Below are 17,525 nucleotides of genomic sequence, written 5' to 3' on the forward strand. Positions count from 1 at the left end.
TTTATATGATTGAGACAATACTCTGATTAAGAGTCTACCATGTAAACAGCTATTTTTGATTGCATTTATGTGATTAAGGTCATAATCGAACTAAACAAAAATTGGATTAATACGTGGAGTATGCTGATTTTAGTAACATTATTAAAGTGCAGTACAGACAGGTAAACACCGCAATCAAACTATTACCGTTGTGTAGGACTTTTGCAGCATTTTGCGATAGGATAATCTATAAACACACAGCCGTTTTACATTATTCTCTGCACCTACCGAGTTAGTGAAGGACCACAGACACCTTTTTGTCCCATAAGGCGTGCTGTGTCAAATTCTGGTAAAACAACACTCTTCCTGCAGTTCATACTCGCATCCAATATCTCGTTTGTCATAAGGGGCATGCATGAAATGTTCCTGAATGAAAGTGAATGTGCCAAACTGCAGTTTAAGTCAACAAATAAAACTAAAACACCCAAAATTACATGAAACTCTGGAGCAAATGTGGATAGCGTGATGATGCAATGACGTTAATCGAATTATGTGCTATAACATGTCAAACGGGATCATAAAGGGAACATTCAATGTAAACACCTTAATCATATTATTGTCTTTTTGGATTAAGACAAGTAACTTGATTACTAATATCCATGTAAACGTAGCCATTGTATTAAGAACTGTTCACATCCTTGGAACAGGAAATTTTCTGGCAAATTTTTTATTTTCTGGTAGAACACTGGCTAATAATAATCTGCAGCAGACAGATGGAGCAGTAGGTACATGGTACAATCTTTTCTTTGAGAATTCCTAGCTCACACGTTGTGATAAGTTCAACAAGCACAAGGAAATACATTTGCATAAAATATAATAAACTCATTAAAAGAACAGTGAAATACAGATACAAATAAAACCATGCCTTTTGTTTTCTGGGGAGTCTCTAGAAAGTTTTAATGTACAAAAATTGAAGAGGTAAGATAATTCATGAATGTTTAAATAACATTTTATTATGCAAATTATACATTTTTCCTCAATTACATTTAAACTTTGCAATTAATGCACAGGTCATATGCGTTTTTAACTGTGGTGCCTGGTCACCAATGTTCCCTACTTTACATTGCACATCCTACAAATTGACTACTGTGGGTATACTCATGTATTGTCTATGCTGAAGCAATACATTTTATCCAGCCAATCAGATTAAAGGTGCAGTATGTAAGTTTAAACTAGTGGTTAAACTAGGTATTGCATTCTTGGATCAAAAAAGCGCAGGCTGCCAGATTGAGGACAGCAGAGAACCATGTTCGACATAAAAGCAATAGCACCTGTTAAAAGGAATATTTTCCATATTAAAAGGAGTTTTTAAAAATGGTTTCTATTTTTCACAGGTGAACAACAGAAAACTGACAATGATCACCTCAGGTACACCTCATGTGCTTTATTCAGTGTTAAATGCTAACAATGTGAGCTTGAATGCCGTTTTACATGACATGTATTGCCATACTACTGAAAGCAGCAGCAGATAGTTTACCTCAGTTCTTGAAAGAAAAACACGTTTGAAATTGAACTTTAGAACTGTGACTCAGTGCAAGCCAACACATATCAGTGATAGTACATTTAATAATGCTAAACAGGGTTAATATGTATTAAATAGATTATAAACTGTACAATTTCATGAGTGAGTGCAAAATTCTATGCTTCTGAATGGCTATATTAAATTTCTGTCGTGTTTCATCTGGTGCATCCAGCCAAATTGCTTATGACTGCGTATCTCATCACCAAGCGTGTTGTTAGGACAGGGGTTACAATGTAACCTGCTCACCTAATGTTTATGTTCATAATAGTCATATCATTTGCTAATTAATAACCTCATGTGAAACTCTGAATCTCATTTGGGAGTCTGCTACTGTCCACCAGAGGTTGCATTTCAGTCACTGATGTATGCTTTCAGACCCTTTCTGAATGAAAGAATGAAATACACAGTTTTCCACCAAGGAAACCAGGGGTGCTAAAATATACCTGGCTAAACAGGCATTGGGCGGGTTTAAAATACCAAAATAAAGACAGCATTCCAGCATGAAAAACACACTTTCACAGCAGAATATCTGACTTCAGCATTGTTTCTCAGATAAACAAGAATGTTCACTTGGCATGTTTCTTAAATATCTGCAAACATATTATGGTATTTGTAAGCTTTAGAAGAGTCAAAAACTTGCATACAGCACCTTTAATGCTAACTTCTCGGTTGGCCTACAAAAATACGTCAAGTTTGCAGCACTCAATTAAAAAGAAGTAACCTTGATCAGTTTGGGAAGCAATACAAGAGTGACAAAAGTGTCCAAGGACTTTTAGTGCACTTGATTTCACAGCATGACGGCCAATTTAAAATCTAACTGTGATCGATTTTTGGCAGCACAGTGACGGGATGTTCAAAGCGCAATATGTTGCTCTCTCCGTCATAGACTTGGCAAGCTTAACTGACTTCACACTGATCCACTGAAACCAGTTTTCATCACTTGTCCACTTGAGCCTGACAATCCAGTACAGATGAAGGGCGCTTTGCATTTGCCAACGACCGCGCGTTAAAACACACCCATTCCGCGTTTGAATTACGACTACTCAAACCAGTACCTTTACGTTTTATGTTTTACACCCAGTGACTACTTGAACAGATATATCTTGGCAAGATATTATTGATGACAGCGAAGGAATTTAAAAAGCATCCCGCTTCCTCATTCCAGAGCAACCATTGATAGGGCAGCCCGATCCCTCCAGTCGGGTGCTGACAGATTTGGGATACCTGAAGCACCGAGCCCTGTGTGGTGCAGGATGGGGCTGTTTAAGAGAGAAGGGCGGTAGGAATGCAAGGATTGAACACGGGGATCCACCTGTGAGTGCTGTCAGCACGTCTCCAACAGCATGCACAGACAGCCATGCTTGATTTACACTAATCTTTACACACATACAACAACCATCTCCGCCTCACCCTCTAAAATCTTGTCCATCTACATCTGTCAATAGTCAGACGTGGAGCTAACCACCCATAGCTGAATCTTGATCAACAAAACGTCTTGCTTTTACCATTACACACACTGTTGCAATCACACATGCAATGCGATATGCAAGTGTAATCACTCTTAAGTCTATGACAGTTGCAGTTTTTTAATAATCCACCATAAAAAGTATATCTATATCCAGTACGAGTATCATAGTGAGTGCAGAATGGTGGGGTGCCTCGGGATTACAGTTTATCTCTGCTCGATAAGAACTAATTTTCTTGCTTGTGCTTACATGAAAAGGCATACAGACTACTGGTGGTTTTTCTGCACCATACAGGGGTCTCGGTAATGAAAAGAACAAACTAAAACATTTCATGATGATGCAGGTGGGGTTTCGTCAGCTGCTTTTGTGGTGCAGTTTTGGACTAACTTTAAGCGGGACTAATAGATACAAAGATTTTATTGTGGTAAGGTATTAATCTGTTTTGGCTCTGATGTAAATTTAAATGATTGGATTTTAAGTTGGCAGCAAGGTGGCTCAGTGGTTAGCACTTTCACCTCCCAGCAAGAAGGTGGTTTGAGTCCCGTCTGGACCAGGTGGCATTTTTGTGTGGAGTGTGCTTGAGAAGAGTTTTCTTTTGCATGTTTTCCCCGTGTGGGTTTCCTTAAGGTGTTCCGGGTTCCCCTAAAGGCGTTATAAGTGAATTGGATGAACTGAATTGGCCAAAGTGAATGAGTTTGTGTGAGAGTGTATACGTGTTTCCCAGTACTGAGTTGTGGCTGGAAGGGCATCCGCTGCATAAAAACATGCTGGAATAGTTGATGGTTCGATCCGCTGTGGCTACCCTTCATAAATAAGGGACTAAAGACTGATTTATACTTCTGCAGCGAATAATAGCTGCGACCCACAGCACCTGCCTTGTAAGTAGTCGTGCATTTATACTTCTGCGTGCTGTTTGTGTTGCTCTGCAATATCACTTCTGAAACGCTAGCTGGCAGTGAGGTTTTTATGTTCCTCTGTGTAGAGTTACTTCACAAGTGTTTTGTTTTTTCTGAACACTACCTTATGTACAAGTAGCTAAAACTCACTTATTCAGAGGTGGGAACTGGCGTATGTGCAACAACTTTAACCATAAGGTAAACATAAAAAATTGGGAGCTCCTTTACGGGACCTGACACTTGTAAACACTCGCTCCATCGGGCTCACGGCTTTCAGCACCACCCACAGTCGTCACTGCTAGCAAGCTGACCAGTCAGTTTGTGCTTTGCATAATTGCAACGTGTAGTTAAATTTTTTGAGAGGTCAGATTGGCATCATGGTCAGACACAAACCTTACACGTACGCTTGACGCAGAAGCCGAAGGAAAATAAATGATTGAATGAATGATAGTAAGTAGTCCAGTATTTTTATACATGCGAAAACTATCAAATATTAAAAAAATTTTATAGTAATATTTTTATAGTAATATTTGGACTCTGGATGTGGATGGCACTTCATCTTATTAAAATATTAGTTGAGTGCAAATGTAAAGCCCAATTCAATTTCTATTTTAATTTGTACCTTTTAACCTACACCCTATTACATTTCATGTAATTTCAGGTGTTTATTTTTTCGGCTTTAACCGTAGTTCAGCCATCTCTTTATGGCCACAGTGTACCAATCTTCTGATGGCTACTTCCAGCAGGATAACGCACCATATCATAAAGTGCTAATCATCTCAGACTGGTTTCTTGAACATGACAATGAGTTCACTGTACTCAAATGGCCCCCACAGTTACCAGATCTCATTCCAATAGAGCAAAATTGGGATGTGGAGGAATGGGAGATTCGCATCATGGATGTGCAGCCAACAAATCTGCAGCAACTGTGTGATGCTATCATGTCAATATGGACCAAAATCTCCTGAGGAGTTTTTCTTGTACCTTGTTAAATCTATGCCATCAAGGATTAATGCAGTTCTGAAGGCAAAAGGGGATCCAACTCAGTACTATTAAGATGTACCTAATAAAGTGGCCGGTGTTTGTATAAAGACTTTTATTTACTAAATTCCTAAATAAATGTCTTTAAAACAAAAAAATAGATAAAGCAAACAAACTGTTAGCATTTGCAACAGCATGTGCATTTCAGCAGCAGGTTAACAGTGGAGACCCGAGTCCTGTAGCTTCCATTCAGCTCAGCCTTTGGTAGAGCCTCCCACTGTGAACTACTGTTCCTTTTATTGCAGATGTGTTTTTTGTTTAGTTAGCAGCCTGCGAGGTTTTGATGTTTTTATTACCTCTCGTGGGTCGTTCGTCAGCTAGAGGAGCAGCCACCCAGCAGATGCCCCAATGCTACCGCCACACAAAAATCTGTCTGTGGGAAGAGCTCGCAGCGGCTGTCTGGACGTCACACTGCGCTGCACTTTGGCCTAATTTAAAAGCCCCAGCAGACCCCTTTTCCCAACCCCTCTTTTTTTAAGGCCCTCTCCGCCAAGAATTACATTTTAAATCAATTCTTTTTTTTCTGACATGCAAAATAAACCGAACCATCGATACAGCTTCTATAAACGCTTATTACTGCAAATACATTTTGCATGCTAGACAAAATAGGGAGGAAGGTTTGGGAATATTTCTAATTCACCCATTCATGCGTAAAAGGCACTGGAAAGAATAACAATCCCCGCACAGGACTGGAGTGTTGTATATCAGAGCCTATTCACACAGGTTTTGTGAAATATTGAATCTGTACGACCTGAGAATATGGCGGCTAATGAGGCATTACCTTTCAGTTGAGTAAAGTGTTATGCAAGATAAAACATGGCTCTGATGCATGCTTATTTCTTTAAGAATGCTCTATAAATATAGATATTAATGCATTTGTATGTGCATGATGTTGCAGGGGAAGAGATGTTTTCTTGTCTAGAAGCGAAACCTGGCCTGGAGCTATGGCATGACATCACAGTGTCGCTGAGAGTTGCCAATCTAAAGTAAAAGAGACTGATTTGTTATCCAACAAACCTGAGGAAACTTTAGATTCTGGCCAAATACTTTCCAAGCCTTTCAGGTGGTGTGTGTGTGTCTACACGGCCACGTACACACCGCAGTGAAACACTCCACAATGCTGTTACTCAAATGTCTAAGCTGTTCTAAGTTTATTCACAGGAGTCACATCGGAGCTTTAATTCAGTTTTAGGAAAGAGCAACTGAACAATTAGATACAGGTTTGATAGAAAGTGTGAATGCAACAGGAGTTTATTAATAACTGATGGACAATAATAAAACATCTAGTCAGTGTAGATGAATATTGCTTGACTGAATCACAAGTAGAGGAAGGAGAGCCATTTCTGTTTACACCTGTGGGCTGTTACATGAAGCAATTTGACCAAACTTGGAGTTGCAGAAAGGGTTTAAAGTCTGACAAAAAACAAAACAACTGGCTAGCCAGTTAAGTTTCAGTTTAGCTTGCATTAATTCTATGTTTTAGGTACCATGAAGTTAGCTTAGGTGCTTTATAATACCATGGAAACAACGAGCAATTAAAGTTGAGATGGGTAAAGGATACAGCTGCGGATACACACATCAATACAGCATCATTTTTGACACTGTATAACAAAAAATTATATTTTTACAGTACTGTGATGGTTGGGTTTAGAGTTGGGGTGGAATAGATGCTAATAAAATACAATTCATTGGGTAATTTTAATAAATAACAAATAATACTTGGTACAACTACTGTTTTTACATTACTGTGATGGTTGGGTTTAGTTTTGGGGTTGGGGTAGACGTTAGAAAAAACAGTTTATTAGGTAATTTTAATAAAAACAAATAATACTTAGTGTTATTAATGTTTTTACATTAATGTGATGGTTGGGTTTCGGGTAGGAGTAGGGGTAGACATTAATAAAATACAATAGGGTTTATGCGGAAACATGCTAAAGGACTTTTAATTTGTCAGTTACCTGGGTTAAGCGCTTCTGGTGAACTGTGTGTCGTTATAAAATCGGCGCGTTTAAGGTCTGTTTTTCTTTCCATTGGTTGAGTAATATCTGATATAAAGTGGGTCTCAGATTGTACTATCTATCATCACATTTTCCTCCGCCATGTCTTTCAAATATGAACATTTATTTAACCCCAGTATATTCAATGGAGCTTCTGTGTTAGCCTGCTGATTCTGATATTTTTATTACATTACAACGTCGATGCTGTAAAAGGAACCGTATAAAAATGGAAAAATCCGTTCGCCGGAAGTTTATCAGAATGGGAAGAAACACTAGCTCTGCATATACCGCATTAATGGGAAATTTTATAAATAATCTAAATAAATTTCTTCCACTACTGTATTTAATCTAGCAACAACTGCCTTCATATTTCCTAACGCTCGAACTAAACTGAAACTTAAATTGCTATCTATCTATCTATCTATCTATCTATCTATCTATCTATCTATCTATCTATCTATCTATCTATCTATCTATCTATCTATCTATCTATCTATCTATCTATCTATCTATCTATCTATCTATCTATCTATCTATCTATCTATCCATCCATCCATCCATCCATCCATCCATCCATCCATCCAAATCACAATATTGTAATATGTAAAGTAAAAATACAAGAAATCCTATTTTTTATGTAATCTACACTGAAATAAAGGGCCTGAAACCTTTACAAGGGGTTCAAAGAGATTTTCTTTAGTGTAGATTCAAGTGACTAATATCCTAAAGGGACAGTTTACCCAAAACTAATAAGTCTGTCATCATTTACTCACTCTTTGACTTGTTCTAAACAACTTTTAGCTGTTTTGTTCTGTTGAACACAAAAAAGATCTATTAAAGAATGTTGAAACCTGTAACCATTCAGGAAAACCAACACTATGGAAGTCAATGTTTTGAGGTTTCTATAATTATCCAAAATATCTACTTATGTGTTCAACAAAACAAAACCCAAAAACTCTAACTGGCCATCCTGGCCAAATCTGCCCACTGGCCTCTGTCCATCATGGCCTCCTAACCATCCCCATATTCCAATTGGCTTCATCACTCTGTCTCCTCTCCACCAATCAGCTGGTGTGTGGTGTGCGGTCTGGCGCAAAATGGCTGCCGTCGCGTCATCCAGGTGGATGCTGCACACTGGTGGTGGATGAGGAGATCCCCCCCATTGTGTGTAAAGCGCTTTGAGTGCCCAGAAAAGCGCTATATAAAATGTAAGGAATTATTATTATTATTATTATTATTAACTGTTTAGGAACATCAAGGGTCAGTAAATCAGTCAAGGGTGAGTAAATGATGAATTTATTTTTGGGTGAACTATCCCTTTAAGAAACTTAAATACTTATACATAAAAAATACGCTCTAAAGGTAAAACTAAATACATTTCTAAATAGCTACTTGAAAGCATAACGCATGTACAGATAGCCTACAACAAATATGGAAAGTTATTGTGCATAATATATAAAAAAAAAACTTTAGTCACACTTTATTTTGATGGTCCATTAGTTGAATTTAAAATGCAATGCATCTACATGCCAACTAATCCTCATTAGATTATAAGTAGACTGTTAGGTTTAGGGTTAATGTAAGTTGACATGTACTTGCAAAGTTTCTTATAGTCAGTTAAATGTCTGTTTAGCAGCAGTATCAACATATATTAAACAGACAGTCTACTAATACTCAAATGGTCCATCAAAATAAAGTGTTGCCGAAAACATTCATTTAATTCATATTGTATGTCCTTTTTGCTCACATGGCTAAGGTAGGGAATGTATTTATGATTCTATATTTTTTCAATTTTATTGCAAGTAAATTTACATAGAAGTACAAAGGAAGCCATTTTGAAGGAGGGTATTTTGACATTTTTCAGCCAATTTCAAGTTCACCTCAAAGATGAAGTCAAAATGATTAGCCCCCTGTATAATTTCCCCCAGTTTCTGTTTAATGGAAATATTTAACACATTTCTAAACAGCTTTAATAACTGATTTCCCTTACCATGATGACCTTACATCAGGGGTCTCAAACTCAATTTACCTGGGGGCAAAGTCTGGGTGAGGTTGGGCCGCATAAGCGATTTCACACAAAAAAAAAGTCCTCAAATGTCATTATTAACAGTTTTAATTATTTCTTCTGAACATGAAGTGTCCTGAACATTAATAGAACATTGAGTGAAGATTATGAACAGTTCTTCTGAACATGGCATCTTTTGCCTACTTCTTGCTGCCAGAGACTTGACAGCGCTTCTTCTCACAAATCTGAACCACATTTGGCTTTAGAGCGGAAGCAGTTGAGACCCTCAATATGGCTTGAAGATGATCATCATTAAGTCTAGACCTGTACTTTGACTTATTGAAGTTCAAGGTGGAGAATAACTTCTCACACAAATATGTGCTCCCAAAAAGGCCAAGTCCTAGGGAAAAAAGTGGGGGAACTCACTCAAAACTTCCATTCCCTCACCTAAAAAAAAAAGGCGTATATATGTATAAATAAAACACCCACACCCCACTCCAGTCACATCAGTCTGTATCTACCTATAATATATATAAGATACAGGCTGTGGCTAGGTAGCTAAGTGGCAGGCAGGGGCGGGAACAGCTTACCTTGGTTCTGGCCGGCGCGAGTTACCTCCTCACTTCCCGCCCGTCACAGCGTCTAACAAAGGGGCGGGGTGCGTGGCGACGTCACCGGCATCCCCGCCCCTTTGTTTACACGGCCACAAAATATTGCACCGAGGGCCGCAAATGGCCCGCGGGCCGCGAGTTTGAGACCCCTGCCTTACATCATATTTTACTAGATATTTTCAAGATACTAGTATTCAGCTTAAAGTGACATTTAAAGGCTTAACAAAGTTAATTAGGAAAGTTAGGGTAATTAGGCAAGTCATTGTATAATACTGGTTTGTTCTATAGACAATTGAAAAAATATATATTACTTAAGGGGGTTAACAATATTGACTTTGAAATAGTAAAAAAAAAAAAAAAGCTTTTACTCTAGCAGAAATACAACAACAACGACTTTCTCTAAAAAATATATATATATAGCAAATACTGTGAAAAATCCTTTGCACTGTTAAACATCATTTGGGAAATATTTGAAAAAAAAAATCATAGGATGGCAAATAATTTTGACTAAGTATATGGTATTAGATGTTTCAAAATCTTTTGATCTAATATTGCTAATTAATTTACACATGAGTACAAAGGAGATCATTTCTGAAGGAAAGTATTTTGACATTTTGCAACCAATTTCAAGTTCACCTTATTCATATATGGCTTTCATTTTGTCCTCCTGACCTCACCTGAAGGCTCTGCTGATTGTCAAGCCGCCAGGATTGAAGGATATTTTCTGAAGACCCTGAAATGCCTTTCTGTCTGCATACGTCAACATCTAGACTCATGACTGGCTCCGGATGAACCTTCAGAAGGCTGAATGGACGGCGATGAGAAACATCCCATAATACCACCGAGCCGTCCTCATAACCGGCACATAGAACTGGACCAGAATCAGCCTGAGGAGAAAGAAACGAAGACAAGTGAAACATGAAAATAGCAGATAATAACAGAGGGAAGAACAGTAATAAGAAACACTGCAGAGAGAGAAACAGATGAACAGAAGCTTATGGCAGAAGTGTTTATCAGAGGTTATCACACTGCTCATGCTCAGACCAACCACAGCATTAATCATCTGATGCTGCCTTTAGCCAATAACAGCACACCTCATTAGAGCAGGGCTGGCCGATATACTGCCTGTTGAAAAAATATACTAAAACATACTGGATACTATACTATGCATTTATTGACAGCAAATGTTTTTATAATAATATTTATGTTTTCACTTCAATGTTTTGTTTTTTTGGATTTAAATATTTATCTTGACCTAATTCATTCACCAAAGGGTCTTAGTCCCTTATTTATCAGGGGTCACCACAGTGGAATGAACCACCAACTATTCCAGCATGTTTTACGCAGCGGATGCCCTTCCAACTGCAACCGAGTACTGGGAAACACCCATACACTCTCACATTCACATACACTACGGCCAATTTAGTTTATTCAATTCACCTATACCGCATGTCTTTGGACTGTGGGGGAAACCAGAGCACCCGGAGGAAACCCACGTAAACATGGAAAGAACATGCAAACTCCACACAGAAATGCTAAAAATGACCCCGCAGAGGCTTGAACCAGCAACCTTCTTGCTGTGAGATGATTGTGCTACCAATTGCACCACCCTGAAGGCCCGTTTAACTATTTATAATATAATATAATATAATATAATATAATATAATAATATAATAAATATAATATAATATAATATAATATAATATAATATAATATAATATAATATAATAATGCAGGGCTCAACAATAAGGACTGCCTTATTAAGATAATACAATAAGGTAAAATATAATACAATATAATAGTAAAAATATATAAATAATACTGAATTAAATTTAAATACAAAGCAAAATAAGAAAAAAAGGTATTCATTCACACATTAGAGCATATACATGAACAGATCAAAATAAACTGAAATAATAAAAAATACAAACAATACCAACAATATTTTTGCACAGATGCAATTATCCATAATCTAATCCAATACTTCAATAATATAATATAAAAATATAGTGTAATATAATATAGTGTAATATAATATAGTTTATTTTAATGTAATATAATATAATATAATAAATATAATATAATATAATATAATATAATATAATATAATATAATATAATATAATATAATATAATATAATATAATATAATATAATATATTCATTCATTCATTTTCTTTTCAACTTAGTCCCGTATTTATCAGGGGTCCCACAGCAAATTGAACTGTCAACTATTCCGGCATAGTTTTATACAGCGGATGGCTTTCCAGCCACAACCCAGTACTGGGAAACACCCATTCATTCACATATGCACTTAATTGAATTAACCTATAGCGTATGTCTTTGGACTGTGGGGGAAACCGGTGCACATGGAGGAAACCCACGGCAGGACGGGAAGAACATGCAAACTATACACAGAAATGCCCACTGGCCCGGACTTGAACCAGCGACATTCTTGCTGTGAGACACTAGAGCTAACCACTGAGCCACAGTGCCACCACAATATAATATTAAAAAGTATATATTTATCACAAATCAATTCCTATTAAAATAAAATAAATAAAACTGAATTAAATCAAAATACAAAATAAAATATGCTAAAATCGTCTGCACACATTAAAGCATTTAAATAAAAAATATACTGATTTAAGGCAAAAAATAAAATAAAATAAAAATCACCCAGTACTATTCTAAAGCACTTGCAAGTTGCAACTGGATGAACAAATAAGTACACAGGCATATTTGTAAACAACATGACAGAAAAGTTCCCCTAATTTGCATATAACACAACTGCTTAAACACGCCACATCATTTCTTCTCCCTGAGCCTGCAGTCATTTTACCAATCCCAGTGACCTCTGACTTTCTGTTTACACTGCGTGACCTGTTTTCACTTAACCTCACCAAAAAAAAAAAAAAAAAATCAGCTCAGGTGCATGTACATGTTTGTTTACTCAGATTTACAGCACCTCTGAGGTTCCTCGCTCATTATCTGAAGAAGAAGCGTTGAAGCTACACGGCTACACGCAGTAGGTTGTCTCATAAATCAGTTTAGCGGATAAAAGCAGAATGAAGGAGCTGATAAAAGCCTACAGTCTCATAACTCAGAACAGAGCTGCAGGCGTGCTGTCTACACAACAAGATTTACTACCCAGTGTCCTTTCCCTCCTTTCACACACACATACACACACACACACACACACACACACACACACACACACACACACACACACACACACACACACACACACACACACACACACACACACACACACACACACACACACACACACACACACACACACACACACACACACACACACACACACACACACACACACACACACACACACACACACACTTCAAGCAGATCATTCATCTCCTTGTGCAAGTGACAACACAGAGGTGGCATTTAACACACTTGATTTTCAATGAAATATGCAAATATCAATCTAAATTTAAAATTATATACATGTTTAAATAGTTTAATAATAATATTCCCCAGAGATGGGTTGCAGCTGGAAGGGTATCCGCTGCGTAAAACATATGCTGGATAAGTTGGCGGTTCATTCTGCAGGGGTGACCCCAGAATAATAAAGGGACTAGGCCGAAAATGAATCAATGAATGAGTTTAAGAAATATACAATCACTGTTTACACTGAATTGTTTTCATATGTTTACAAACAAAATTATTTTAGATGCGCTACAGTTCAAAAGCGTGGTAGTTTTTTTTTGGTCTTGCATTTGTTTTTACATGCATCCACACTACCTGCCAAAAGTCTTGTCATTGATCCCAGCTGAGAGCAACAAATAATAACTTGACTTCTAGTTAATCATTTAAAAGTGGCAGAAGGTCGATTTTTCGGATCAATCATCTGTTGAATTGCATCCCAATCATCACAAATACTGCGGAAGACCTATGGGAACCCGCACGAACCCAAGATTCTCACAGATATCAGTCAAGTTTGGTGAAAGAAAAATCATGGTTTGGGGTTGCATTCAGTATGGGGGTGTGCGAGAGATCTGCAGAGTGGATGGTAACATCAACAGTCTGAGGTATCTAGAAATTTGTGCTGCACATAACGTTAAAAACCACAGGAGAGGGAAAATTCTTCAGCAGGATAGCACTCCTTCTCATATTTCAGCCTTCACATCAAAGTTCCTGAAAGCAAAGAAGGTCAAGGTGCTCCAGGACTGGCCTGCCCAGTCACAGGACATGAACATTATTGAGCATGTCTGGGGTAAATGGAGGCATTGAAGACTTTTGTCTTAGCAATGTCAGACCTTACCGTCCTAATTAAATAATTAAAAAACAAGGCATGGTCATATTTGATTTTGGTAAAGTAAGGGCAATCTAGAAGCCTTTGCCTTTCATATAAGTTACTTCTGATACCAAATGATCAACTAGAAGTGAAGCTATTATTTATTACATTTTTACAAGCCAACAACCTTTTAAGGCTACAGCAAAAAACTTTGTATTTAGGGTCAGTAAATGTTTTTTATTTAAATTATTTAAGTTCTGAAAGAAATGTATATCTTTATTCAACAAGTATGCATTCGATTGACTGTAAATGTCTTCACTATCACTTTTCAGAGACATGAATGCATGAAACTACAAGCAATATATAAATTAATCATTTTTTCTTGAACTGTTATTCATTGAATCCTGAACGCACATCCTAGAATTTGTTCCTTAATTCATCAGGGGTAACCACAGTGGAATGAACCTTACCCAGGATTTGTTTTCCACAGTGGATGCCTTTCCAGCTGCAATCCAGTACTGGGAAACATCCATACACACTCATTCTCAAACAGACTACGGCCAATTTAGTTTATTCAATTCACCAATAGCGCATGTCTTTAGACTGTGGGGAAAATAGCAGTACGCGGAGAAAACCCATGCAAACACAGGGGTGCCAACTGACCCAGCCAGGACTCAAACCAGGTACCTTCTTACTATGACGCGACAGTGCTAAGCACAGAGCCACCATGTCATCAAAAGCAATCTTGGTAAATATATATATATTTTTAAACATGTTCAAAGGTCTTAGGTGCCATTTACACTAATGTGTTTTTGCATTCATGTAAAATGTATAAGTGGTGTTATGATTCCCCCTTGCGTCCACACTACTTTGGGATCTTCAACCTTTGAAAATTGAGCATTTTGAAAACACAGAAGCTCCCATTTTAACTTAAAAACGCTGGCGATTTGTTTCAGTATAGATGGAAAGAAATCCCAACTTTATAATCAGATAAGCGGCTATCACATTCTCTTCCTGACTGCTCTTCAGGACTATTGCATACTGTTCTATGAAAAATAAAGAAATAAATAAACAAATTGGACTGATTCGTCAAGCTGCTCAAAAATTACCATTGCACATAGACTGCAAGTACGGATACCAGCAAATATGCACATACGAACGACAAATATGGCAGTTCAAAGACAATGTGAATTGTCAGGTATCACACATTTTACATTGTATAGATGTGGACAGATTTCATTTTTCTTAAACCCAATAAAAAAACGGCAGTATAGACAAGGAACATCGTTTTGAAACGGAAATGCACAATTGTAAATGGCACCTTATTGTCCCAGATTATCATACACGCATTCATTTTTCTTCAGCTTTGTCCCTAATTAACAGGGGTCGCCACAGCAGAATGAGCCGCCAACTATTCATGTTTTAAGCAGTAAATGCCCTTCAATTGCAAACCTGTATTGGGTAACACTGATATACCCTCACATTCACACTCATACACCAAGTACTGTCTAGCTTATTTAATTCACCTATAGCGCATGTCTTTGGACTGTGGGGGAAAACAGGCACCCAGAGGAAACCCACACGAACACGGGGAGAACATGAAAGCACCTTACAGAAATGCCAACTGACACAACCGGATTTGAATCAGCAACCTTCTTGTAAGGCGAAAGCGCTGACCACTGAGCCACAGTATTGCCCCTAACAATTATTAATTGCAAATTTTAATGGCATTATAGGGGCAGTACGGTGGCTCAGTGGTTAGCACTGTTGCCTCACAGCATTAATGTCAACTGAGCCAGTTGGCACTCAAACCAGCGACCTTCTTGCTGTGAGGCGACAGTGCCAACCATTGAGCCACCATGCTACCCTGTACCATATTGCTTTTATTATTAAAATTATAATTGTGTTTTTTTACAAGAACTTCAAACAAATGCAAAATTGATAAACAATAAATAAATAAATAATAGCAGTCCTGGCTATCCAGTAAGTTTTGATCTGTTGCTGGGTTTAACCTGCAGACAAATGAGGAATCTACAAATCATCTGCCCTTGGGCAACACTAGTGTACCCGCTACAGATGTAGTTGCATGAGGAGAAGAAAATTATGGAATCAAATAAGTCTCAATAATAATTCACGCAAAAGACACCATGTACAAAAGTTCTAAAGCAGCTGTTTTCTTGAAAAAGACGAGATAGTGTAAATAGAAACTGAATGAAACTGAAATAAAAAAAGATCCTCACCTGAGTAAATTTTTTTTTTTCAGTTTTATTCAGTTTCTAATTACACTATCATGTCTTTTTCAAGAAAACAGCTGCTTTAGAACTTTAAATGTTCAACAACCTTACAGTTATATATGTCTTCACAATAAAAATGAAAAAAAAAGGTGAGGATCGAGGACGGGTCGAAGGGCGTCATAACGCAACATGCTGACTGCTGGACCACAATGGAGCCGTTATGCTTGTATGGCCGGAATGATACTTAATCCTTATCATTACCCTGCAGGCTACATTTTGCTCATGGGGCTGCGAGACAATAAATAAGAAGAGCGGAGCTGCGGCAAAATAATGGATAAAAAGAGTGAGGTTATGGTCAAATAAATAAATAAATAAAAAAAAGTGCAACTGCGACTGCTGGCGACTTCGTTCGCCATGCTGGAGAGGAACAGTCTGCGCAAAAGGAGCACAGAGTGGGTGTCATTGACTACAGCTCTCATCTGATTGGCTGAGAGGTACGGGTTGCCCTGACTCTGCCAGGTAGGTCTCAAAAATACACACACGCGTATCCAGGGGGAGTCGTACGTGAAAAAGGATTTGCACATTTTCATTCAGGATGAACTCGCAAGTTTTAAACATTTAAAACTTTTTGTACACTCCTATACATTTGCAAATGGTGTTTTGCATTTGTGAAACTTATTTTATGAAAATTTATTTTTATTTTGTGCACGTGAAGATGTTTTGTGCATATAAATAAATATTTTACGCACGTGAATTTGGTTTTATGAACGTGAATTTGCCTACGCATGTGTACATCGTGTCTTTTGCGTGAATTATTATTGAGTCTTATCTGACTCCATAGAAAATATGTGTGTAAAGACACCATAAGTCACGACTAAATTTTCCTCCTCCTATTTTTCCAACTTTAAAATATCTTTATATTATTTATATGCAAACATCAACCTGTCTTTGCACGGTGCATTTATATATTACTAAACATTGTCTTGCTCCGAATCCCAAATGCCAAGTAAGCACATCAGCAGTGAAGCATTTTAGACTGAAATATATATATAAAAATACAGCAACTGGAAATCAATCCCCAGGCCTCATAGACAGTTGTTAAGCATTACCGTCTGTTGCCCTCTGGCCCTGCACTTCAGCTAAGTGTAGGTGCTCCCTGATTGATGATGTCACAGGTCAAGGGTCACAGAACCCTGGGTAGACACCTAATTCATTATATCCTCCATGGCTGCTCTACAAGAGGGTGCTTTAGCCGGATTAGGACTCAGGCTTCAGGGGAAGATTCATCATCCCAGCAGCTGCTTCAGATGGATGCTCCAGACTGAAGCCACAACAGAACGCAGGGCAGGGCATCGTTCCACTGGATGGCAACAAGTCGCCATGCACCAGCGAAGCCCCCGCTGAGCGAGAAACCACAGAGCTGTGATCCCCCTGTTCACATCTCCGGGGGCCTTC

At 37.9% G+C, this 17,525-nt stretch overlaps 1 protein-coding gene across 4 annotated transcripts in view; it reads right to left on the reverse strand.

Moving 5' to 3' along the window:
• Positions 1 to 17,525, reverse strand: part of gnb1l (guanine nucleotide binding protein (G protein), beta polypeptide 1-like) — a 68,906-nt gene that overhangs the window by 8,371 nt on the left and 43,010 nt on the right. For all 4 annotated transcript variants that reach the window (XM_087251862.1, XM_087251860.1, XM_087251861.1 and 1 more), the window contains 1 exon segment: positions 10,255 to 10,464. In XM_087251862.1, coding sequence (XP_087107988.1) covers positions 10,255 to 10,464 — 210 coding nt within the window.

Source organism: Danio rerio, chromosome 5 (genome assembly GCF_052040795.2).
Source record: "Danio rerio strain M-AB ecotype USA chromosome 5, GRCz13ab, whole genome shotgun sequence".
In the NCBI taxonomy this organism is placed as follows: domain Eukaryota; kingdom Metazoa; phylum Chordata; class Actinopteri; order Cypriniformes; family Danionidae; genus Danio; species Danio rerio.